The following is a 25,950-nucleotide window of genomic DNA, read 5'->3' on the forward strand; positions in this document are numbered from 1 at the left end:
TGGATTCAAACATGTTTATTGATTCATTCAATTTGCTTCTCTGCTACGTATAAATATTGGCACTTTAAAAGTATTGGCACTTATCACAGCTGCTGCTTAAGTTCACCAAAGTGAGATCAATGTTAACCACAGGATTCTTACTATGCCAACACATGAATTCAACCATACTAGACTGTCAAATTGGCACAAAATCATGATATCTGAATTTTTAAATAACAAATAAGTACACTTTCAATAAACCTACAAAAATTTTAATGTCTCACACATAGAGCACAGTAAAACCTACATCATTCTCAAAGGTCACAATAATAATATATCTATGTTTATATGTTTAACCAATGAGACACATATTGCAATAAACTACAACTATCAAAATCTTGCTCAATTTCCAACTTTAAAAGTAATTTTACTAATATTGATCTTTTATTAAGACAGTTTCATTGCAATAACATGTAGCAGGGGATTAGGTGTATTAATTAACCTTACATATAATTTTATGAAATCTCATGAACAAATAGTTCATAGAATAATTCATACTCTTACGACTGTCATTTCTTTATCTTACTTTTGATTACATAAATACACTTTGTGTTTTTTTTTTCATGCAATACAGTAAAAACAAGACTGCATTAAAGAACCTAAAATTTTGCAAGCTGGTCTGAATAAGTATAAAATACAATTATTGTAATAGTGTTTTATGTGATTAGAATCGTATCTTTATGCATAATTCTTATGTATCAAGTTCTTATCACTTGGACTTCAGATGGTCACAATTTTATTTTCATTCTGTTACATGTTCATGTCACAAATGTACCTTTAGAAAGTACAAAGCAACTTAAATTACTTTGCCCTCATATTTACCACACCCTACCATCAGCATATGCTGGGTTTGCCAACATGTATGCATGTCTTGCCTGGGATGTGGCATAGCTAGTTTGAATCAAAGTCCTGTGTTCCCTCTCAGCAGCCCTCCTCTCCTGAATACGTCTCTCCATGTCCAGTCTGGAAATACAGAGCAAAACATTTACCACATTTTTATATTACCTTCAAACAATTATATCAGTTCATACTTGATATGAGAAAACAAGAAAATGAGGACATTGATTCCCAGTCTCAGATATTCCTGTTTAAATAAGAACCATATGAGGACTTGTCAAAAGGGTGAACAACACCCAAACCTACCTTGCCACTTTCTCAGCTTCAGTATTGGCTTGGTCATCAATCTTCACTGCAACTCTGCTAAGCATGAAGGCCTGGCCAAATACCAATGCCTGAATGGTAGAAAAAAAGTCAAGATTAAACGTGCTAAGGAATCAATCTCTCTCTCTCTCTCTCTCTCTCTCTCTCCAAGTATGTCAGTGTAAAACATCAATTACCATTGTTTTATAATCTAAAATGTACAGATCAAAGAGTAGACTATAAAAAGCCACTTAATATTTTTTTTTACCTCTCCACTGTTGAAAAACTTCTCTGCTCTTTCCACTGAAACCTTATCAGCCAGCAGTACCCATGCTAGTCCGTTATTCTTTCTATTTATAGGATCCTTAAAAACAATGCATGGCATAATAAGGAATGTATAAATAATATTGCTTGCCTATACTGACATTATGTTATTATAATAATATTTTTTGATTAAAAATTGACATTCAAATATGCAGAAGAAAAGTGATTAAATGTGAATTAATGTATGGAATCATCAACTAGGTTCAGAATGCTGGTTCAATCTTTACAACATCCCAGCTACACAAATAAAAATAATGCAACTCCAGTCAGAGTGAATCCGTTAGTACATTCACTGTTCCAGAAATGTTACCTTCATGAGGCAGACCTCCTGCACTTCACAGTCAGCCTCCATCTCCAGAATCCCCTCCATCTTCTGGACTGTGATACTGGCTGGGAGCTGGCTCATATACACTGCAGTATCTCTGTGGTCAGCAATCTACAAATTCAGAATTGTGACTTCAGAAATTATCACATCAGATCAAATACTGCAAAAAGGTTTTCATACCATAACAAAGAAAAAAAAAATTAAAAATTCAACTTAAAAATTTAAAATTTTGTTTTGCAAATGACCCTGCACTCAAGAAAAATATCATCATTAAAAAAAATTAACAACTTAATTCTATTTGAAAATTGTGAAAAAGTTATCAAAATCAATAAGAACTGCTTTTTCAATCCACTTAACAAGATTCTTTGCTCAAAATAAATATGTTTTAAAATACTGTAAAATAGTATGTAAACATAACACAATGACCACACAAAAATATTAATAATAAATAAAGATAATATTCTAACCTGCAACCATGATGGGGCTTCTTTATCTGCTCCAATAATCATATTCCACTCATCACTGGACAGTAAACACTCTGGAGAATCTAGGTGGAAATGAATAATAAAATGATTTTGATGCAGGGACAAAAACAGTCCGTTTTTCAAAAATTAATTATCATTTCTCATACTTCACATTATTAAGCTGCAGGGCACATCAGATTCTATTACTAAAATAATTCTAAAAGCAACATGTATACTTACATGTTGTTATCTTGTTTCTTTTTCACCTATATTATACTCTTTTGGCCATTTTGTTGTCAAGATTGCAATATTGAATGAATCAATGCAATCTCTAAGTATAAAGTATAAACAGCATAGCCAGGGAGAAAACTGGAAAACTTACCATAACCTTTGAATGCAGAGGCTAGTTGCAAAGCATGATGAAAAGATAAATGTGGCAATTTCTTCTTCTTATAGTCTGTGGATATTGCTGAACAGTCCAACATGCTTCCCATGTGCCCTGAATAATGGTTATATGTACAAGAGTTTAAAAAGTTTTTTTTTTACATTCTTATCGTAAAATTTAGAAAATAACAGCTCAAAGATTTTGTACACCATACTAAACCCATGCATCTTCTTAACAACAATGCTATGTATGCTTTGTTTTATACAACAATTTAAAACCATCAAACAGATGGTCAAACATGAGGGTTTACCCTGTATTCCATTTTAAATTTTGCCTATTTTTCCAAAATGATATCCATAAATGGTAAACATATTTGTTATATTCTAGTACCTGTGTTACCCCCCAGGTTGTTGAGCTGCACCACAGTATAGGGTCCCACATTTACTTTAGGCAGGTCACTGCATGCTTCCACCACAGCTTCTCCTGATCCCTGCACCGTCAGACCTGGAAATAACATTAGTATCACTATTAAGTGTATATGGTATAACCTGTCAGCATACAAATAATACACTTGTATTAAAAATTCAGAAAAAAAAACAACGACAAAATTTTTTCAATTTCCAAATGAGCAGAAAACAGATGTGGAGAGTATCATCTGGAAAAGACCTTTAGCGAATGCCACATTAAAGATTAAACACTGGCACAGTAGACACAGACATTGCATTCTCACCTAGAGCCTGTGCCAGTGAAGTGAGCACCTCGTCCATCTCCTCCTCCTCACATGACTTGGATTGGCTGTTCAGGTGTAAGCTGGTCAAGCTAGTCTTTCCAACGCAGCCAACCAAGGCCTTAACACCTTGGTGATCTGAAAAAGTATACACAGAATTTATTTTTCTTTTGGCATTGGAGATTAAGTTTTAAAATGTTGTCTGAAGTTTCAGCAGTTGCACAAAAAAAATATCTTTCTAATTCATTATTGTTCTTTAAAATATATCTTTAAAAATATCTAAATTCCTATTCCTTTATAAGATAATCAGCACAGCTGCTATTCCACAATCTTTAAAGTTATCAAGTTAAAAATTTTGTAACACTCCAAATAGTATGCACACCTATGTTATTGTTGCTTAGGTTGAGTGAGTGGATATTTGTCTGGTGTGAACTTGAGGTGAAAAGTTCACAAAACTTCATTGCTCCAGCTGAACTGATCTGTAAACATAAAGTGAAAAAGAAAACCCTAAAGGATTATAAAATCACCTCAATGGTACATTTACAATTTACTGTCTTTCAATTAATTACAAATACATGTACATGCTTGACATGAATTATGCTTGAACCTTTTTATGTCTCAAATATACCATCAATCTGATCTAACAAAGCAATTTTCTTATTTTCCAATTTACTATAACATACAGAAATTGATTAACACAAAATATTCCAGCAAAACAGATGTTAGAAATCATCCAAATAAACATTAGTCTTACCACAAACCCATTTCAAACAACACCCATCATCTCATGCTTTTTACCTGATTAACAGAGGCATCAATGAGTGCCAGTGGATGAGTTGTCTGCGACACCAAAGCACCCACCATGTCCTCCACAAATGCATCAGAGAACCTGTTGTTAGACAACTTGAGCATGTGTAGAGGAAGACCATCCCTCACAGCACTGCAGAGAGGCTTCAGATCCTCATCATCTATGGCACAACTACTCAGACTGAGAGCATTCAAACTACTGCTTGGGCCTGCACCTGAGGAAAAATAAGGATCATCATTTTCTGCATCTGTAGGTAGGTCTGTTTGTAAATTAACGACAAACCTAGTGAACACAAGGAACTTAATTATTTGAAACAACCTGCACAACTAATGAATTAAATCACATTTTTAAATTAAATAACAAAGATATTATCTTTTAATTTAGCAGTCTTTGGGAACAAATCTTGATGAGAAAAGTTACATACTAAAACTGAAGAGGTGTGCTTTCAGCAACAAAAAGTTGTGATGATTAACATGGCATGACCGTTAACTTAAACAAGGGATGGACCACTTACTTAATATCTCACTTAATGCATTACTTTTTGAGAGTTTTATGCCATCAATCACAAGAGTTGAGATTCTGCCACTGGTGAGGACAGGTGCCAGCTTTCCAACAGCTGCAGGGCTCATAGTGGCCTTCCTGAGATTCAGATACTTCAGTTTTGGCAGACGTACTGTACTACAGAGGAATGCTGGGAGGTTTTCCATATTGTTCATTCCAACTGACAGACGTTCCAAGCTGCTGCCTGTGGAATCTTTCTCTACATAAATAACAAAGGAGTAAATTTGGAAAATATTAATAAAAGATAGAAAAGCTAAATGTATTATGCTTGTTTTCAAAAGTGTAGAAAAATCATGAAATTTTGTTTAAAATTCACTCGGGATTTCATTTAATTTAGTAATCTATAAATAATAATTCAAGATGCACATGGTTCAGTGCTATTAATAGTTTTTTAATAAAAATGAAACTGTAGGCTAATGAATCATTTGAAATTCCTTGTCTCCCTTAATAATAATTACTTCCAGTGCTTAAAACATTATATATTTCAGCATTATGCCTCAAAGGTTCAAATTTCATACTCATAAATAAATGAGTTCAACTTAGTCCTTACAACAGCAATCTGAAACTTAAACTCACCAGTTGAAAGATCTTCCACGTATTGAAGTGCTTTCTCAGTAATACTGGCATTGCTGTTGAGGGAGACATCCCTGAGATGTACAAGTCTTCCAGAGTAAGCTGATGCTAAGCTGGACAGAAGCTGGTCATTCAAACTACAGTTAGAGAGACTGAGGACTGACAGAGGGCTGGCTTCTATGGGAGAAGGTGCTTCAGCTAAAATGGTAACATTCCATTAAAAATGGATAACATACAGAAAAAGTGGAAAGTGACAACAATTGTTAAAATGATGAAAGCTACAATCAATACATAAATTAAGTATTTTTTATAGCTACTGTAGTAAAATGTACATAGTTTAATTATAATGTAACAAGCAGTGCATACACAACACCCAGTTTTCTAATTTACCTGCTGTCCATTCTTCTACTGTCACTGATTTACAGTCATCCAATACCAGTCTGGTTAACTTCTTGTGGTTCACACAAATGCACAGACTGTCCATGAAATCTGTTGACGACGTAAACTGAAATAAAGTGGGATTTGAATAATTATTTTTTTTATTTTTTTCATTATCATTTTAACATACATGTATTCTATCCCAGTCATATCACAGCCATATGTATTTTTTTCACAACATGCCACAACTACAGGCATCTAGAAGCTTGCAATAGTTCTTTGGTCTTTTTGTCCAACTTGATGAATCATGCACAAAGTATCTAAATAAATGTCACGTACTGTGTGTGTGTGTGTGTGTGTGTGTGTGTGTGTGTGTGTGTGTGTGTGTGTGTGTGTGTGTGTGTGTGTGTGTGTGTGTGTGTGTGTGTGTGTGTGTGTGTGTGTGTGTGTGTACATATTTTTTTGTCTTAATCGATATGTTTCTTCTTTCATGATACAAATCCTAATAAAATTAATGAGCACTATGTATATAAGTATTTCACATAAATAATCCATCAGGTGTGTCTACTCTACCTCATTCATCCCCACATTGAGTTCCTCTAAATTAGAGTTAGCTGCCACAGCCTGCATCAGCGGCTTCATTGCATCCCCCTTCAACCCAAAGTTTCGCAGCTGAAGGCTTCTTAGCTTGCAGCTGGATCCCTATATTAACAGCAATAAGGATAACCCATGTTTTGTATATTTAAATGTAAATAAATAAAATAATCATACAAGGGTGGTAAATTATTCAGGTTTTCATCTTTTGAAATAACATTAGTAGGTGCTATATCATGTCACTTTGCATTCATTCTTTTTTTAACAGATGTCAAAAGATATACATAATGACGGGGAAAAAAAGCCATACAGTAACATATCCACAAGATCATGATCTTATTCTGAAACAAACCTTAATCCAGTCTCCTAACAGTTGACTGACTGCCATACCATTGGTCATTTCGTTGTGACTGAAGTCTATGTCCTCTAAGGTCGAGTTGTTTAGAACATTCTCAAAAAATACTGTTAAATCAGTTGCTCCAATACTTTGGCACCTTAAAAATAAAAGATAAAAAATTAAAAGGTGTAACTCTACATGTGTATGAGAGAATACATATTTACTGACATACAATGAAGGCTGCATAAAAAAAAATTAAAAAATAAAAAAATAAAATAAAAACTAGTGTAAGTCCACTTACTAGTACTTGAATATCATTCATGTATCATTTATTAACATCACCAAAAAAAACCCCCACATACTGTAAATCAAATCTAACAGGAAAACCCTGGGTAATGATGCAGACAGGTAAATATAAAGGAAAGTAATGTTAAATGAGGAATGACTTACTTCAGAGCCCTCAATGATGTATTAGTTTTCATTGCTGGACCTGCACACCTAGAGAAAAAGTCTTTTCCAAGATGATTTCCAGATAAATCCAGAGTTATCAGACTAGCATTGCTCTCAAGTAATTTTCCAACAGAAACCTGTACAACAAGGAAAATGTTCTGCATTATTTGATCTGGTTATATTTTTTATACATTCATGGTAAATATTTTCAAATTGGTTTTATCACTTTTATAACATACCAATTAACGGATAATTGCATATACTTACACAATGTCATACACAGTTACTGTGCATGCACACAACAAATCTCACTTTTATATAATTTGTCTTGACATTTTCTTTGACTCTTCTGGGAAACATATTAATACCAATTACAGTATATGCTTCATTTTAATATGAACTTGTTAGCATGAGATTTCCACTAATATATTTTTAATTCGATATAATTATTCTGGACTTTACACTGACTTACAGCACAATCTGTGTCTGTCATGTTATTAGCAATGTTGAGGCTGGTAATGGTGGTATTCTGACATAAAGACAGTATAACTGCCCTGAATCCCTGTGGTCCTAGATTGTTTCCTGAGAGATCTATTTCCTAAATGGTGAAAAGAATCAATACAACAAAGCTATAAAAGACCACTTTCAACTCAATGAATCATGCACAAAGCATCTAAATAAATGTCACGTACAGTGTAAATATATATATGTACATATTTTGTCTCAATCAATAAATTTCTTCTTTCATGATACTACTTCTTACAAAATTAATTTTCCTCTATCAGACTGAAAATCAATTTATTGTTCAGTGACTGGATAAGAAAATCAGACAATATAGTTATCAATATATCAATAATCACTGGACAAACCTGAGTGTGTGTTAAACAGGTTACCAATTTTGACAGATTTAGCCCAGGAGGAGGCGCCCTTGGCAAAGTCAGCTTCCTCACATTACTGGTAGCCAGGCTAAAAATACAATCAGGTTTGATGAGACTGCAGGCAAATCGAAGTGCAACATCAAATTGCTCTTGGTCAGTTTGTCCAATGCTGTTGCCAGATTCCTCAGTACTACTATTTTTAGTACAATCTGTGGGCCTGTTGTCCTTAGGCATGTCTTTCTTGGATTCTTCTGCTGCTGAAGTCACTGTGCCTGAAAAAAATCAGAGAAAAATATTAAAATACATACACAAATTCTTATCTTTGTATCGAATATCCATTTTTTTTCCAAATAAAATAGGATTTCTTATTTTTCGTATCATTTTATAAAAAACTATATGGCAGAAATTATGGGACAATATATTATTAACAAAAAGTTAATTTCATTTTATGTCCCCTAGAAGTAACAAAAATTAATTTATAACTAATATCAAATGACAATTTGCATGCTCAAACATGTGTGCTAGTGGGTAAAACAGAAATATGTGCACTCAGTGAGTAATGCAAAAGGAAAAAGACAATACAGGAATGTAAAATATGCTTATGACACCCATGCTGTGTCACTAGTTATAATGGGAAACATTGGTATAACGGCACCTAGAAAAATTTAAGAAAGCTGAGATAGTTCAGTGATTCAAAGGCACTCACCATGCCTAACAACAGAATGGAAGAGAAAATAGAGACTACAGCACACAATATAAGTAATCTATAGGTGACTGCAGATAGATGAAGAAAAGAGCCTCACTTGAACTGAATTCAGTAGGCCCTGAGGGATTGATTTCTTTTGTATTTTCTTCATTCACGTTCCCAGGTCTTTCTACATGCTTTAACTCCTCATTAGCATTATTAGCATACGCCTCTAATGGAGACTGTATCTGTTCATTGTCTGGTGTCATTTTGGTGTCTACATCAATATCCGTCCTCTGTCCTGCATTCACCTCTTGTCTGGTGATTTCTATTTTACTTTCAGCAATGACTGCAGTGTTTTCCTCGGTGTTCTCCCTGCTGAAGTTTGATATTGATCCATGCAAGCCGCTGTCAGGAGATGCACACTGGAGGTCTGGGTCCCTGGCCGCTTCAACAACAGCAGCACCTGATTCAGCTCCCACATCTTCAACTGTCCCCTGGTTACCTACTTCGCATATTGCCAAATCTTCCCCCCTGACAATGCCGGCTTGACCCCGCTTTTCTGTCTCTAACATGCTATGGTCAAGAACCACACCCTCCTGTTGTCCCGCCTTCTCATACAAGGCTACTTTTTGTTCATGCAAAGAAGAATCTCCATTCTGAGAGTAGAGCACATTGTCATAACCACTACAAATGTTCTCATCATTACGTTCCAAGCCCTGGGCTGCTGCAGTTGTTGTGACATCAATTTTTTCATCTAGCTTGGTCATAGCATCTTCTATTAATTGAGCTTCTTTTTCAGATGGGTTTACACCTTTATTATGCAAAGTATCAGCTGTGAAAACAGGTGTATTTTGAGCTTTATTTTTATCCAATACCATTTCACCACCATTTTCATAACCTTCAGCTCTGGCATCATCTTGCTGTGGTTGCAACAGAAACTTTTGTTCCCTCATTTCAAGATCTTCTATGCCTTGAGCATGGACATTTTTCTCAACACTAGAATATTCTACAGCAGAATTTATCTTATGTTCAGTATTTGTCTTTAACTCGTCAGAAGATGAAGAGCTAATTGACACAGGGGAACTTGTCCCAGAGAGAGAATTCCTTGGAGGACCTGCGCCAATATTTGAAGCCATGTCAGTGTCAGTGACAGAAGTGAGACCCGATGAGCTTCTTGACAACACAGGTGTATCATTGCCATCATTCAGTGTGATAATTGTTCCATGGTCTAATTGGTCACTGTCACTCTCTGTGTCCTCTAAATGTCCCTTGATTTCCTTTTTTGCTGTGGTTGACATTTCAGGCCAACTTTCAAAATGATCACCATCATGTTTTACAGGGATATGAAAGGTGTTGGTATTTGGTTCTGGTACTAGAACTGGGTTTCTATATAAAAGATCTGGTCCAGATATACTATGTTTTGTTTCTTTACCTTGCAAACTGGCCAATCCAATTTCTTCTCTTGTCTTTTGTTCTTCATGTCCCGCTTCTGTTGAAATAGCTTCTAGTTTATTAGAATCAGCTTTGCCAGTGTAGTCTTCATCATGAATTCCTGTGGTATCCTGATTTTGTATTTGATCTGACTCAGAGTTTGTTTTATCTACAGGCATTTCAGCCAAAACAGTTGGTTCTTTTTCTTCTGATTTTGTGTTTTGACTTATTATTTGAGTATCATCTTCATTCTTTGCACCTGACACAGTTTTATCACAATGGTTCAAATTGTCATTTTCTGTTGTTTCTGTGAAACTTTCATCTTTTTTTCCAATATTTTTGTTTGGTTCAAATGTTGGTTCTGCAAGAGCAGGCCCTGCATTTGGTTGCTGAGTCTGTACACTGCTTCCACAACCCATGTTTTTTCTTCCTGTTAATCCCTATATAACCTAAAAAAATTTGGTTATTCATTATTCAGAAATGTATTTTAAGAAAAAAAGCAGGTTTACATAATTTTGTATGATTCTAACATGCTGGTATGAGACCAGTGTCAGATCAAGTGTAATTTTCACATTTTTCCCAGCATTTTACTTAATTTTTTGCATTTCTCTGAAAAAAAGATTCTAACCATAGATACATTTAATATGTACAATGTGGGCTGAGATGCCTGGAAGTGTGTATCATGAGAAGAAAGGTACACTGTTGCATGTCTGCATAAATAGGCACACCTGGTGATTAACAAGAATGAAAAGCAGCAAATTTTGAGTTTGTTCAGAGAAGTGTTTTTTCAAGAACATATTTAAAAGTTAATAAATATGAGCTTTTCCTTCCAAAATGAATTTTTATAATAAAAAAAAATCCCCTACTCATGAATTATTGCTCAACCTGTCCCTGCATAGATTTGATGTTTTATTACATTATTAATTGAATAATCTAGGTTTAATGACTGGCCAGTCTTTAAGAATTACATATGCCTTCCTGACATTCACAAGACACTTTCTGGGCATGGCATCATTCTCACTTGATAACACAAGAAAACGACACATTGTTTTTTTTTCTTGTACTGTGTATAAAATAGATGGTTTTTCTTCTTGCATGAAGTTGAGAGATGTGACAGTTACCACATTGCATGCTGAATGTAATAGCAATATTAGGCACTAGTATGTTTCTAATATGTTTCTGTGGAGCATTTTCAAATGTATGCAGGATGCACCTATGAATAATATAAAGGAATTTAGAAATAACTATAAGTAGATAGTATAAAATTAATTTTTTAAAAAATGAGGGTGTGGCATGAAAATATGATTCTTAAAAGTATTATGAATGCATCAAAGAATTTTCCAAAGCAATATTTACTATGTCATGCAAATTGGTACCACAATGAAAACTTTTCATCAAAATTATTCCATCTAAGTTATCATACTATCAGCAGTATCACTTAAATCTGTGTTTTGAACTTAAATAATTAATTTGGTATCCCTTTAAAAATATTAAATATAAGTCCATTTCATTTGTCAGAATACACATCTGAGTTTTACCAATATTTTGGCAGGATACAGATACCAACATGGGCAGTTCGGGTTACAACTTTCTGGCTCTTACATTACCACCAGTATAAATCCACATGCAAATAGATTTTGGCTCCTTCTATATACAACCACAAACAAGTTACTTAATATACATTCAATCTTTAATAAAGATATACCCCCTTTCAATAATGAAAATGTTACTTAATTCTCACTCTGTAATGTGTTATTTCTTATCTTGTAAGAGCAGGGCTTACTTTCTAGTACATATGTACTGGAAGAAGCAAGCATTGTCGTTTGAAAGGGAAGATAATTCTAATCAGCAATGGCCTGCGCAACTAATCCGCAAAAATGTAAACTAAAATACTATAATATAATCTAAGCCCAAATGGTTGTAATTAACAAAATATTAGCTATTCCTAATCGATATCTTACCAAATTTTCAACCATCACATTTTTGCTAAGTCAAAGCATCGCTCGCCATCTTTTGTTGTTAGGTTACTTTCCACAGGGTACAAGAACATCTTACAGAAGTTTGGGGAGTGTATGTAAGCATTTATTTATCAACTCTCCATATCTTTTGATTTCTAAAAGTTTATTATCAAAAATATATATATCAATAATGATTTATGCAAAAAATGAAAAATGACACTATTGGTTTTTAAAATAAACTTTACCCCTGTGTTAAAAAGCCACTCTTTACTTCCTTTTGCGCATGCCTGAAAAGAATGGCCGACTTAGGACGAACCCTGTGACAAACCTTGCGAAACTTTCCTCCTCGCAGTTTCTATGTGTTAGCTCGATGCACCTTGGAAATTGAAATGTGACATAGCACTGCATATGATTATAACAAAGAAGGCCAATAGAACGAGACAGAAGAGTTCGTGCATTTAAAGATGGCAGCGGCAGCTGCAGGCGCGGCTGGGGCCGTGTCCGTGATGCCTGCCCCAACGAAAAATTTCGATGATGGTAGGTTGGTTCTGAGTAGCTTTTAAGACTTTTTTGATTTTGTTGTTTAGTTTCTTGGTAATACCAAGTTTGTCTGATTTTGTCTTCAATTATAAGTAACATTTAATGGATCTCTGTAGTAGACCGATTACTTTGGCAGGAAGTTATAATTAGCTGTTGTCTTCATTCCTTATTATGGAACTTGGAAGTGTTTTAGTCCTATATTAGCAGTGTGAAGTAGTCAAGTCTAAATTTTTAAAAAATCATGGCGAGCAATAAATAATATACACCACACTGGCAGAGGATAGAATCCACGACAACTGCACAGCAGCATTTCAGGTTAATATGAGAGAGACTTTGAACCAGCAGGTGGGCTACAGAGAGACACAGAGTCGCTTAACCTTCCTGTTGTGTTTGAAGGATTAATTCATTTACCCATATAGAGCACATGTAGTGCCCCAGACCAATATAGTCAAGGGATGTTTTAGATTAACCATTTGCCTTGATGACATAGGCATTGATGTGCCCATACTTTTACATAAACATGAATGATGTGTACATTATATCTTGCTCAAGTAATCATACTAGTTCCTACTTACATTCATGTGTGTACGCTGTTGTGTTTGAGTCTGAGCAGAATAAGTGCCAATAAGCTAGAACTATTAGTGCTTCAGATTTGACTTCATACTGAATTCAGCTACTGAAGAGCCAGTGACTTGAGCTGCCACTTGAAGCAGGTTTTGATATTGACTTTAACACAAATTGTAAACAATATTAAAGCAAATAAATATTAATGCAACAGAAAACATAAACATAGCAGAGGGGTGCTAACATAATGAAATGGAAAATAAAAACTAGTATTGCCTACTGCCTGGTTTGTAATAAAATAATTAACTTATTAGTAGTGAACCATGGTGAACTATGAAATAATTAATATACTTTAGTAACCTCCCTGACCAGTCATGAAGATGAAATATATATGTCCTGTTTTCTGGCTCACACCCTTGCCCTGTAGTAGTTCTTTATAGGCAGTCATAAACAAATATTAAAATGGACTTTGTTTTTATTTAAATTTATGGGCTATACTTTTATTTCTCTAAGTAACATTAATTCCAAAGCTAGCTGCGACAATGACTTATATATCATGCAGACCCGTATATCCCAAACTTATGAGGTAAACTTCCATTAGATAAATTGCATAAGTTATGTTCCTGAATAAAGAGAAGGCTAAGTTTTCCTTGTAACATATAAATTCCGTGGTGGTTAGTTAGCAAATAAATGTAGGATTGCAGTCAATAGTTGATGTGTGATTCACGGATGTTTATGCAATGGGAAAGGTTATCAGTAGGTGTGGAGTAGAATACCAGCTGTTACTATATATATGATATATATTGTAAATGCGTAAAACAACACAAATTTATTAGTTTAAAATCAACTAATTATGAATGTAATAAGTGAACTATGTATTTCCTTATAAATTTTCAGACTGAAATGAATATAGCATATTGAATGCTTACCATTTTGTCCAGACCTTTTCTTTTGTTTTATTCTTATGAAAAAGCATATATATATGAATTTCACAAGATGACTTCAGAGAATACTAGGAAAAAGTGCTTATTAAAAATAAACAGATGATTAATAAAATATATATATATATATCATGGTGATAATGCTGTTGCTATAGATATGCATGAAGAGTGCATCCAAAGTTCAGACACCCAGTGTTTTCATGTATGGCAGCTGGCTGCTCATGCAATGTCCTGTGATACAGTCTCTGCAGTCATGTCATATGATATTGAATGGACTGACCAGTCAGCCTACTAAGTGATGAATTACACAATATACCACACATACACTGGTCAAACTTGACCAAGCATACTGAGAGGAAGTTCCTCTTATTAATAGGAATCCTTAAGCTATTGGAATCGATAACATGGCGATAGTACTTGCATCTTGCTTGCTTCTCTGTGTTATTGCATATTCACAGAGTCCAAAATTGATAATTGGGTTTTCTCTTGGTTTAAGTGACCATATATATTTTATGCTACCTTTCTGGTATTTAAATTAGTTTGTGTGTGACAACCATCTGAAAAGCATTTTGAAACATGTTGTTTATTTCCTGAATCGAAAACCAAATCAAGAATGTCTTTTTTCTTCCCTGGATCAGAAAGTGAATAGGTAGTAGTATTTTGTAAGATTAAAAGCTTGAGAACTAGTTTACATTATGATTTGCTCTGTCTCTGCAAGCTTTTTAGAAAGACACAGGTGTGAGTTTTTTGCCTAATGGTAAGTTAATTTATATGACAAGATTCAGGTTTAGAATTATAACTATTAATTTCTTTTATATAAACAAAAAATCCTAGACAAGTATGTTTGACAAACTGTTGTAAGCAAGTTCATCCCCCATCAAATTTGTCACAACTTTACATGGCACTAAGTTGTTTTTCAAGTGTCCAGTAAATCTTTCTAGAATTTGTTGGAAAATTCTCAGTTTTCCAGGTAAATTTGAGCACATAATGTGTGAGGCACAGGTGGCAGCTGACAGCAGTAACAGGTTGCTGGGCAACATAACTTCAAAGTTGCCTGGAGTGTAGTGCCCACTAGATTTTGAAGGTCATTTTTGGTTCAGACTGTGAAAAGTGGTGGTTTATTTTCAAGTCGCTAAGATCATGTTTTTTTCATGCTAATGATTTAAGGAGACCCAAAATTGAGGCAGCAATCCCACATTAAAGCTCCATTATATTCATTTTTTTTCAAACACCGAATTAGATTTTATTTCTCAAAAATTATTTAATTCAGCAGGCCTCAGAAAACTTAGTATTTAGAATTTGAAGGGATCATGTAAAATGTTATTGTTTTCAATAGCTATCTTTTGTTTTTGTTAATATATCCAAAGTTATAACAATTGCATTTTTTGCTTTTGTTTTCTTTACAGGCAGAGAATCAAAAGGAACCAAGTACAGACCACCCCCCATTGATGTAAGTTCCAGACATTTAGATTTGTTTGATGAAAGTAGATCAGAAATTGTTGTATGCTTTGACTATGATTTTAAATGTTTACATACTTGAGTAATATACAGTTCCCATTTCTAAGTATGTGCAGCATCTTTTTTTTTCAAAGAATTATGTATGTTAAAATGGCATCCTTCTTAATTAGCATGTTTATGTCTTTCATAAATATAGATGGAATGTTAATGCTATTGAACGTACACGGATATAGTACAGTAATGATAAATGTACCTGTTGTGCTGTAGTCAAAAAAAATATATGAGAAAAATGACCAGGCACCTATGGTCACAGGTTGCCTGCTGCCCCTGTCCCCCCCCCTCCCCATCTCCACTGTCCATGGTGTAATGGGCACCATGTTTGTGTTTTTCCTGGTCAGCCATGCATGTTGGACAAGCTACATGCATTCTCTATATTTAACAGTGTGAGTGATATATTATGTACAACATGAGTACTTGATTCATATTGATACCTTGCTATAGACTGTTCATCGTTGCAAACTTCCATTCTCTACAAGGTGCATGGTAATGATCTACAAAAAAGTCAAGTTATATTGGGTAAAACATTTATTGACCAACAATGACTTGCAAAAATGTTGGGGTTTCTTGTCACTGAATTGTTATTGACAATCTATATAGCAAGGTGAGGAGTTATTTCCACATCTATTATATATTGACAGCTTTTTAGCAAGTCTTTATATTGTGACGAGAAAGAAATCTGCTGAAAGATAGAGAAAAGCAAATGACATGTTCAGTTTTCAAATAAAAAATACTCACGTAGTGATATGTGAAGTATTGGCTAGACTTGACAGTGTCATTAGGATTCCAAAATTACTGAAGATATATAATCTTTAACCATTGTCCAGTTTGATGACCACCTGCTTTTGTTATCAGTTTTCCATGGGCATTGTCCACTTGTTCTTCTTTGCAAGGAAACTGATTGATGACAATACAAGAGAAGGAATTGATCTAAGTGGATATCTATTTCTTATTTGGATAAAAACAAGAGCTCAATTCCTTTTTAATTTAAAAAGTCTTTATAATGTTATAAGAGACTATTTTGTGTAGAACTCTGTCTGATATTTGAGTTTCTTGTTTCTTGTTTCTACTTTCTGTTAAAATTAATGTTCCCTTTTAGACTATAATTTTATGTCAATATTGGTATAAATTGGTAACCACTGGGAGCCTTCCTGCTGGTCAATACACAGGTGCATGCTCACACATGCTTGCTCATGCCAACAGACTACATATGCACTCACATATTTTGCCACCTCTGACTTGATAGTAAATGTCCATTGTAGGTGTCAGCTGCAGGGCCTAGCCATGGGCAGTCTAAGACCCCCACCCCCACCAACATGCTCACTCCACGGACAGAGAGAGAAAAGAAGATTGGTCACAGGAGGGTGGATGAAGCTGGACAAGTCACATACAAGAAGGTAATATGAAATTATTGACTTTGCTTATTTGACCACCCAATGCATTGTTGCAAATGGTGCTGATAAACCTACATTATGTACTTGTTAAATGTTCACAGGTAAACAAAATGAAAAAAATAAAAGCTCGAGTGAATCATGCCATAATTGTCAAGAATGTTTAAATATCTTCACCTGAATTAAATATATGATTCCAACATATCAAAAAAGACAGAAAATACTATCTGGCCCTCCCATTCTTTCATATACTGTAGTTTAATTGTCATGAGTGATAAGAGTGTCCCGGATCTTAATGCAGGTATGAAATAACATAGGGGAAAATAAACTTAAAATATACATAATGTATTTGGAGTCTTGTCATTTTGGATTAGATCATTGTTACCCTAATGTTTGAAATGTCTCCAGAAGGATGGGCCAAATATTATGAATTTTTATGCTTTATTTAAAGTTAAAAACAGTTTCCCTGATAGCTGAACAGAAAAGTGCAAGAGGTGGGCAAGACTTAATTTTTTTTGAGAAAATGAATGCAAATACTTGAAATGTAGTTAGGAATTAATTAGTTGAAAAGAAAAATATTCATTCAGAGCTGTATTTTATTGATTATGAAACCCAGCAGTTGGTTAACCAATGTCTCTGTGTTATCAGACATTTGCATGTGAATTTGTTAGTCTGTATTGGAAAACATTTCCAACTGTGGAGCAATTAATTAACCTCAAAGTATTATACGTCATCATGACTTTGGAGGTTTTTTTTTTTTTTCTTGAAAAAAAAGTGAAAAGATGACATTGATATTTCTCCTTGTTCCTGACAGTGGCATATGATATCCTACATAGTGATGTAATTGTACAAGTTCTGTTGCCATGGCGATGTTTTACAGATGAAGACTGTCATAATGTGTATTGTGTATGAAACATCTGAGGTCTGTACATCTACAGGGTGACAAGGATGTTTTGATGGCATTGGCAGGATAAAGAGAAGCTTCGAGAAGAAAAGGCGTTTTACTGAAACTAGAACAAGATGGAATTATGAATAATTGTGAAGATTTGATATCAGTTAAAATATGAACAAATTTTATGTATGCAGCTATGAAGAGTTTTTATTTCTGATTTGATGAATGGTGTTGGATGTGGAAGCTCATTGCTCTTTGTAAAACCAGGCTGTATCTAAAGTTCCCTCAAGGTAGACAAAAAATTCATTTTGGCCTTTTCAAACATAAAATGCATCGTTTCGGATTCTCAATGAGAGGAGGGACTTTAATTGGCGCAGAGAACATTTACGATTTCTATGATACATTCTGCACAGACTCCAGTAGTGGGGATCTAAACAGTGAACAGGATTTCTCGGAACATATCTACGATAAACTGGATACTTGGACCCAGACAAGGTCACTAGACCGCGAAGTGAATCTCGCCCGTGCTGATACTTGGCACAGAAACATGGACCAGACAAAAAGTGTTGCTACACTTGAGAGTAGTGTACACAGTCTTGTGGACCCTAGCCAGGGGGGCTCTGATATATGTAATGAGGCTTATGGAGTACAAAATTATAACACTGACGTTCAACAGGAGTGCAAAATTGTGATTGCTAAGACTGGTGATGAGTGTAATGAAATTAGACATTTTAATCTAGATAGCAATTTTTTGTTACCCAAACAAGAAGAAACTTTCACAAAAAGAATAGGTTGTTCATGGATTGGAGAGCAGGTACAACGATCGGCATTGGCAAACTCTGGGTCTATGCAGTCACTATGCTGTGATCTGCTCTGCCCCTCTTGTCATAACCAGGGATACTTTCCGAGCAGTGTCTCGGGAAGTGAGGCTGGAGATGTGGAGGAGGATTGCATGCTGGAAAATAATTATTTTGAAACTGGGAATGAATGTGAACCTGGGACTGAGCCAGAAGGAGATTCCCTGTCCACAGATACCATCAGTGACCAGTGTGACGAAGAGATGTACGACTTCGTGTTTGGGTCCCTCCCAACTGGCAGTGTCCTAAAGCATGAATTAGATCAAGAATTTCATAAAGCTAGAGCCAATTCTTTTACCTATGGATCGAAAAGAAGAGATTATTCATTTGTCAACAAAGCTAAGATATATTCTAATTTAAAGCGTGGGTTTAGTGGAATAGAAAACATTGGTTGGTCCAAGTCATCACCTGTTAGGTTGAGACAGAGAAGGTTCAGTCATGTAGAGTTAGACAGATACAAGATTGATGTGGACACCATTAATCTGTACATGTATAATAATGGTAAGAAGTGGGACGTGTGGAGATTTGGCTCAGAATCTCTTCCAATGGCATACAAGTGGCTTATGCTGCAGATGAAACCACGGTCCTGGTATCATGGCCTGCCTGTAAGTTGGAGACAGTGATAACCTGGCAGTTTTAACCACCTTTCTTAATACCAATCATTTAAGAATAATAACCAGTTACTTCACACAAATTTTTTTTCTGAATTGAAAATCCATTCAATGTTCAGTATTTCTTAGTCAAATCTTTAGGAAGTATAATCCACATTTCAGGATTTTTACTTGAGTTACTCATGGTCTGGGGATTTTTATTTTTCTAAAATTCAGGAGTATACAGTAATTAAATCCATTTATGATGTTATTCCATACTCAACATTGCTAGAATTTTTATTATTTATTATTTTTAATTGATACCTTGGTGCCTAGGTATTGTTGCAGGTATTGATTGGACATCATAAGATAATCTGTATGAACTATAAGGTGGCACCTGCACACCCAAGCTTATGGTCCACAAGATTTAACTGAATATGAGCTTGTATCATAAACAGTTGTCACTGTAGCTCTGATATGCTCATTGAAAAGCATATGTACCATTAAAGCAAAGTACAAGAATGGAAAATGTATAAAAAGCAGAGCATCTTTAACTTATTGTGACATAAGTAGTATATTCTATGTATGCCAGTGATCGCATGATCGCAAGTATATAGCAAATATTGAACACAAGCTACATGTATAGTTCTGGTAAGCATGACACCAAGCTTGCATCCTCATTAGTATGATGTAAAATCAATTGATCTGTAAGGTTTTTTGAATGCCTCCCATGAACCTTATTTCCCCGAAACAAGATTTCACATGCAATTTCTGTATTCCAAAAAGAAAAAAAACTATTTGTGTTGTTGTCATAAAGGATCTCATTGTCTTTACCATTAAGTGCAGAGTGTATTTTTTATGTATTTCTGTATTTGTTACCAAATATGGTAATATTTTTTAACTGTACATAAACCCTAAAGCACATTTAAGACTATAGAGGAAGTTACACAATATTAGAGTTGCATTTTATGTGTTTAATAATTGTTGTTACAGAATGATTTATGGGTAAAATTAATGCTTTCGGGATAATCTGTCACTAATGGCAATTTTAGAATATTATAGTACCTGATGTAGGTATTTCATATTTGATTATTATTATTTATTGATATCAAAACTTTTTAAATTCTAGAAACCCACGTCAGAGCTTATGGCTGCCATTCAGCTGGGCATTGGTCAGAGCATAGGTGGACTTTCTTCCAAACCAGAACGTGATGTTCTCATGCAGGATTTCCAAGTAGTGGAAAGTGTTTTCTTTCCAGGGTAGGCCCTGTTTTGTTTTGTTTTTTGTTTTGTTTTGTTTAATTTCTTGTATACAGTCTAATAGATTAGATTGTGTATCTAGTTTATTCTGAACCATTTACTTTTAGGAATTTTGACCAAAATGATCTCTTTTTTCCTCCAACAGTGTTTGATTAGTTGCTTAGAAAGGAATATCAATTTCAGCATGAGCCTGAATGTCTTTTTATACAAAGTTTTATTGAATTGGATTTTACTACAATCTAAACTACTAATTCAATTATGTTGTGAAAAATTAGGTATTTAAGAATCCTCTTTGTGTGGTTTTAAGGATCTCTGTCCAGATTTGGACCGTTTTCAGGCAAGGGAGGGATCTCACCGCTGTAACTTTCTGATTGCAATATTTTCCTTTTCCAGGGAAGGAAGCAATCTCACTCCTGCTCATCATTATAGTGATTTTCGCTTCAAGACATATGCACCAGTGGCTTTCCGGTATTTCAGAGAATTGTTTGGTATTCAGCCAGATGATTTCTTGGTAAATATCTTGTTACAACAAAAGAATGGCAAAATATGAACATGATGACAAGAAAGGCGTAAAGTTACGGTACCCAGCTGTTAATTTGTGAAGAGGATGGTGTCATAATTAAGAAGCTAAAGGGATATGTAACATGAATGAGAGCTGTATGTTGATGCTAAAATAATGGCTGAGATGGTAAGATAAAAATATTCGAGCTTATTCTTTTTATTTTCCCATCCATGTCATATTAAAATTGTCAAAAATTGTGTATTTCAGCTGTCTTTGTGCAATGAGCCTCTCCAAGAGCTTTCTAACCCTGGTGCCAGTGGCAGTATTTTTTATATCACCAATGATGATGAATTTATCATCAAAACAGTGCAACATAAAGAGGCAGAATTTTTACAGAAACTGTTACCTGGTTACTACATGGTATGTATTGGAGGGGGGGGGGGGGGGGTCAACGAAATGAAAAAAATAAAAACACTATAAGAGTAACTCTCAGATGTTGAAGAATTGATTATTTACCTCTCCAATTTAAGGTACTGATCATACAGGGAGGCATATGTCATGCTTAAGCTGTTTACTTTAACTTTACCGTATTTAACTATTCATTAGAGGATTCTTTAATCCCATTGGGCTCCTTTGTATTAAAGACGTTTATTGGTGGCAGTATAATTTGGTCCAGTAAGAGAAGTCTCTCAGATCACTGAAATGCTTGACTACAGGATTTATCATCAAGCTATGATGTATTTCTTCTTCCAGAATTTAAACCAAAATCTTAGAACCCTGTTGCCAAAGTTTTATGGATTATACAATTACCAGGTAAGAAATGTTATTGGTGAGCTTTTTCTGTTCTGGCAGACCCATAAAATTGATAAAATAAATCAAATCGATTGTATTTGTTATTAGAAATCATAAACTTGTAATTATTTTCGTAGTCATATAAGTGGTAAGAAATTATTCTACAAAGTCCACTGTATTAGGCAGTGATGAAAAATGCATAAAATTCTTGGAAATTAAATACTGGAGGATACAATTAAACTGTAAGAAAATGGTGGCAAATGGCATTTAATGTTGGGTGTCTTTCACTTAAAGATCAAGGATTTTAGAAGCAGGCAAACTGAGGTATTGTTAGGTTGAACTAATGATATTCCGTTTTAGCTAATGACTATTTTCCTCTTATACAGACTATGTTTGGTTAATTTCGGCTTAAATAAGTTTTTAGTTTATTTCTTTATTTTTTATTAAAGGCAAAATATAACTATATGAGAAATATATAATTAGAACAATTCAAATGGCTTACTTTGACATAAATTCAAATAATAATAGAATTACAGCTTTTTTCGTCTTTTTTGTATGTTCAGACATAGAAAATGTAACTGAAAATGATCAAATTTTATAGATCATTGCATGATTTGAAGAAATAGGCACTAACTCCCCCATTTCATGTTTTTTTAAAAAGGGAATTTAGTAGGCAGTGAAATGGCAATATAAATATATTTATTTATATATATTTCGTTGTTGTTGTTGGAATGTTGCATTAGGAAAACTTAAAAGATAATTATATCTTTTATTATAGATTTATATTCTATAATATTCTAAGCTCATTAAAGCTCATAAAACATTTCAGGCGTGTACACTTTGATCATATCATTGGAAAATTGCATTTTTTATGCCACTAAATATCTGTGCCATGATTAATGAATTCATCAACGAATGATTTATAAATTCATACATATCTGACATAATACATTTTGCGTTTCAGTGTGGAGGCAAAAATATTCGATTTGTTGTGATGAACAATTTAATTCCTTCTTCAATTCCAATGCATGAGAAATATGACTTGAAAGGAAGCACATATAAAAGGAAAGCCTCAAAACGAGAGAGGCAAAAATTACGGCCTACATTAAAGGACTTGGACTTTATGGATATTAACGCTGAGGGAATCATACTGGAAGCTGACACCTACGCAGCATTAATCAAAACTATACAGAGGGACTGCAGGGTAAGGGGGGCATATTATTTAACATGTACATATGTGGCTGTTGATTATTATTATTATTATTATATTATTATTACTGCTACTACTACAACTACTGTTACGATTACCAAGCCAGTTCAATGGCAATGTGATATCTTTGTTCATATCACTATATCTGTCTCCCTTTACAGATGTGCTAGAAGATATACATCTTAATACGATACTTCTTAGTTCTGTATCTTATGTGCTGCATTGAGACAAATGCTAGTTTTCAAAGTTACGAAAAGTAGATTGTATGTCATTAATGTCATTTTATTTAAAGGCATTATAGTGAAGGTTTACAGTGATATGAGTTTGCAAGCCTATACAGAATGTGTGAATACACTAAATGTACATAATGATGTGGGAATGAAGCTTGAGGCTTTAAGAAAAAAATCCTACAGATCCAGATACTTTGATTTCCCAGGTGTTAGAAAGTTTTAAGATCATGGACTACAGTTTACTGCTGGGAATTCACAACTTAGACCAGGCACAGAGGACCAGAGAGATGGAGGAGGAACAGAAAAGGATCAACAGGGTACAGTAGTCAGACTTAGCCCATCTAGATGGTGCTTTCTCTTTTAGTCACATGAATGAATCAATGAATTTGCTTTCTACCTCTTTATTTGGCCTTATATAAGTTAAGAAGATTATTTGAAAAAGCACTAAAAACTTATCCTTTTGAAAAAATTTCTGATAAAGCATTTAATTCCCTACGGAACATTATAATTGGATATTTTTCTCTTTACTTTGCTTACCATAACTTTTGAATTAAAAATAATCCTTTTAAACTTGTATTTTATTTGTAAAGTCTACAAAACATATTATTATTATTATGGATTTAGATTAAATAAATGAATAAATAGATTTTAAAATAATTACTTCTGTTTTTCAGGCTGCACCAACTCCTGAAATGAACAGACAGACCTCTAACACGTCTGAAGGTGAATCAGGAGCTAGAGGTATGAATACAATTATTTTCAATTTCTTTGGGAACATTACATATACAGTACACAGTTCTTTAACCTTTACAGTAAAGGTTAAAAAAATTATAACTTTAAACTTTAATGTTTGTTATATGTGCTGGGTTTTTATTTACATATTTCAATTTAAATGACTTTTAACCTGTTTCATATTACTTTTGAAATTCCCCAAGTGCATACATGTTTTCGTGTTGCTCTAAAGGAAGTATTCTTACAGTGCAATTAAATTATGTTTAGTGTTTTAAATATATGAAATGTGTTGGAATCCTACAGGTGGGCTTAACCGTGGCAAATCTATGAAGCAGAAGCTTGCCCAGTATTCCACAGCTTTAGAATCTATTCAGGCAGAATCAGAACCAGTGGAAGTGGAGAATGAAGATATACCGTGAGTTTAATGCTAGAGTTGGTTTTGGTCATCCTGCTTTCTTCCCCTTCTTTCTGAATTACATCTTTTGTCATATCAATTCTAAAGCTTTTTCAGCTTCATTATACTCATTGTTTTTGCCAATTGCCAGGTCATGATTGGGTACTGGTTATGAATGACACTGCGACCTTGTGTTGCATTCCTGACTTAAATTGCTTGAATGAAAATAGTATAAGATTGGGAAGCCTTGACACAATACAAGTTTTACTGTGTGAAATAATGAATTGAATACTATTTTTCAGTCCTGGCGGAATACCTGCCCGCAACTCAAAGGGAGAGCGCCTGCTCCTGTACATTGGTATTATAGATATACTCCAGAGTTATAGGCTGAAGAAAAAATTAGAGCACACCATGAAGGCTATAGTTCATGATGGGGTAGGTGACTTGGGATTTCATCACACTTACCTGTATTCTTGTCAGTTCATCTAGGTTGATTTTACTCTGAGTATAAAGGAGTTAGATTGTCTAAATGATAGTGATATTGCATGCTGTTTTAAAATAGCTAATGAGATTTATGTAGCACAAGCTGTTTGTTAAATGATATGAGTGTATGAGTTACACATTTACCTGTTGATTTGCTAAATTTCTTTGATAATCTTTTATGAATTTATTACATAAATAAATTTGATAATTTCTTCAATCTTTTTTTTCCCCCAGGACACAATATCTGTGACCAGACCTAGTTTCTATAGCCAACGGTTCCAAAATTTCTTCTCTCAAGAAGTATTCAAGAAGGTTCCTTCATGTAAGTATACATACCAAAAGAGCAAGCTTTGAATGTAGAAGAGCAGGTGGCAGCTATTTCTTTATTTCCAAAGGTAGCAGGTGTTGTTTTTATGTCCTAGGGTATACAGCATCCCTGTTGTCCTGCCATGACAGTGATGGCACTGGAGTAAAGATGTGTAATAGCATTAATCATAAGCTGGGCTAGACATGCCATTTACTATGGGTAGCTTCTGGTGTTCATGTTTATTGAAAACTGGATGGCAATGGATGCACTGCATGTTACAGCAGTTTCTACTGGCTGGCCTTCTTCGGTGGCTGCATATATATATTTATATTTAGATATTTTGCAAGGCTGGCATGGGATGTTTTGTTTTCTGGAAATAGAGGCTTAGTGATGGGTGTTCCCTAAATCAGTACATGTTATTATGGCTGTGTGGGAGGGAAAAAGATTCACTTTTCTAGTTCAGTTTTTCAAGATCTGGTGCATGCCTCACTTCCAATGGTGTTTTTATGCAGATATAACACATCCATTTCGGAGAGTTTTAAGTTTTGAAGCATCATCCTCTAAATGCTATTGGTGTTATCCTTCTCTCTATTGATTTCATTAGTAATAGGGCAGACAGGGTGAGTATGGAGGATATGGGGTTTGGATTCATAAAAGACAGAAGAATTCCTATCAAAAGATTTGAAATGT

The 25,950-nt window shown here is 34.4% G+C and overlaps 2 protein-coding genes across 8 annotated transcripts in view; one reads left to right on the forward strand and one right to left on the reverse strand.

Annotated features, from left to right (window-relative positions):
• On the reverse strand, nucleotides 1-12,429 carry LOC106152767 (uncharacterized). 5 transcript variants are annotated; one of them, XM_087007012.1, is made up of 20 exons: nucleotides 12,306-12,429; nucleotides 8,787-10,551; nucleotides 7,975-8,255; nucleotides 7,578-7,703; nucleotides 7,106-7,242; nucleotides 6,671-6,812; nucleotides 6,298-6,426; nucleotides 5,737-5,851; nucleotides 5,350-5,544; nucleotides 4,727-4,972; nucleotides 4,203-4,426; nucleotides 3,787-3,883; nucleotides 3,408-3,542; nucleotides 3,068-3,181; nucleotides 2,675-2,791; nucleotides 2,296-2,375; nucleotides 1,814-1,939; nucleotides 1,448-1,543; nucleotides 1,183-1,271; nucleotides 1-1,002 (listed from the first exon to the last, which is right to left on the reverse strand). In XM_087007012.1, exons 2-20 carry the CDS (start codon nucleotides 10,519-10,521, stop codon nucleotides 858-860), a joined length of 4,329 nt encoding a protein of 1,442 aa, XP_086863138.1. In that variant the 5' UTR covers nucleotides 10,522-10,551; nucleotides 12,306-12,429; the 3' UTR covers nucleotides 1-857. The 5 variants fall into 5 exon arrangements, with proteins under 5 accessions (XP_086863138.1, XP_086863140.1, XP_086863139.1 ...); XM_087007014.1 differs by lacking the exon at nucleotides 12,306-12,429 and adding an exon at nucleotides 12,064-12,204 and having other exon boundaries at nucleotides 10,104-10,551; XM_087007013.1 differs by lacking the exon at nucleotides 12,306-12,429 and adding an exon at nucleotides 12,064-12,204 and having other exon boundaries at nucleotides 4,751-4,972.
• LOC106152776 (phosphatidylinositol 4-phosphate 5-kinase type-1 alpha) overlaps nucleotides 12,425-25,950 on the forward strand; it is a 26,281-nt gene continuing 12,755 nt past the window's right edge. For all 3 annotated transcript variants that reach the window (XM_087007016.1, XM_087007017.1, XM_087007018.1), the window contains exons 1-13: nucleotides 12,425-12,597; nucleotides 15,512-15,555; nucleotides 16,883-17,017; nucleotides 20,480-20,610; nucleotides 21,004-21,121; nucleotides 21,380-21,532; nucleotides 21,866-21,925; nucleotides 22,869-23,108; nucleotides 23,551-23,661; nucleotides 24,019-24,085; nucleotides 24,380-24,491; nucleotides 24,773-24,905; nucleotides 25,188-25,275. In XM_087007016.1, coding sequence (XP_086863142.1) covers nucleotides 12,525-12,597; nucleotides 15,512-15,555; nucleotides 16,883-17,017; nucleotides 20,480-20,610; nucleotides 21,004-21,121; nucleotides 21,380-21,532; nucleotides 21,866-21,925; nucleotides 22,869-23,108; nucleotides 23,551-23,661; nucleotides 24,019-24,085; nucleotides 24,380-24,491; nucleotides 24,773-24,905; nucleotides 25,188-25,275 — 1,465 coding nt within the window. In that variant the 5' untranslated portion in view covers nucleotides 12,425-12,524. The remainder of the gene's footprint in view (nucleotides 12,598-15,511; nucleotides 15,556-16,882; nucleotides 17,018-20,479; nucleotides 20,611-21,003; nucleotides 21,122-21,379; nucleotides 21,533-21,865; nucleotides 21,926-22,868; nucleotides 23,109-23,550; nucleotides 23,662-24,018; nucleotides 24,086-24,379; nucleotides 24,492-24,772; nucleotides 24,906-25,187; nucleotides 25,276-25,950) is intronic.

The sequence above is a fragment of the Lingula anatina genome, chromosome 2 (genome assembly GCF_051362555.1).
Source record: "Lingula anatina isolate TDL-2025a chromosome 2, LinAna3.0, whole genome shotgun sequence".
Classification (NCBI taxonomy): Eukaryota; Metazoa; Brachiopoda; class Lingulata; order Lingulida; family Lingulidae; genus Lingula; species Lingula anatina.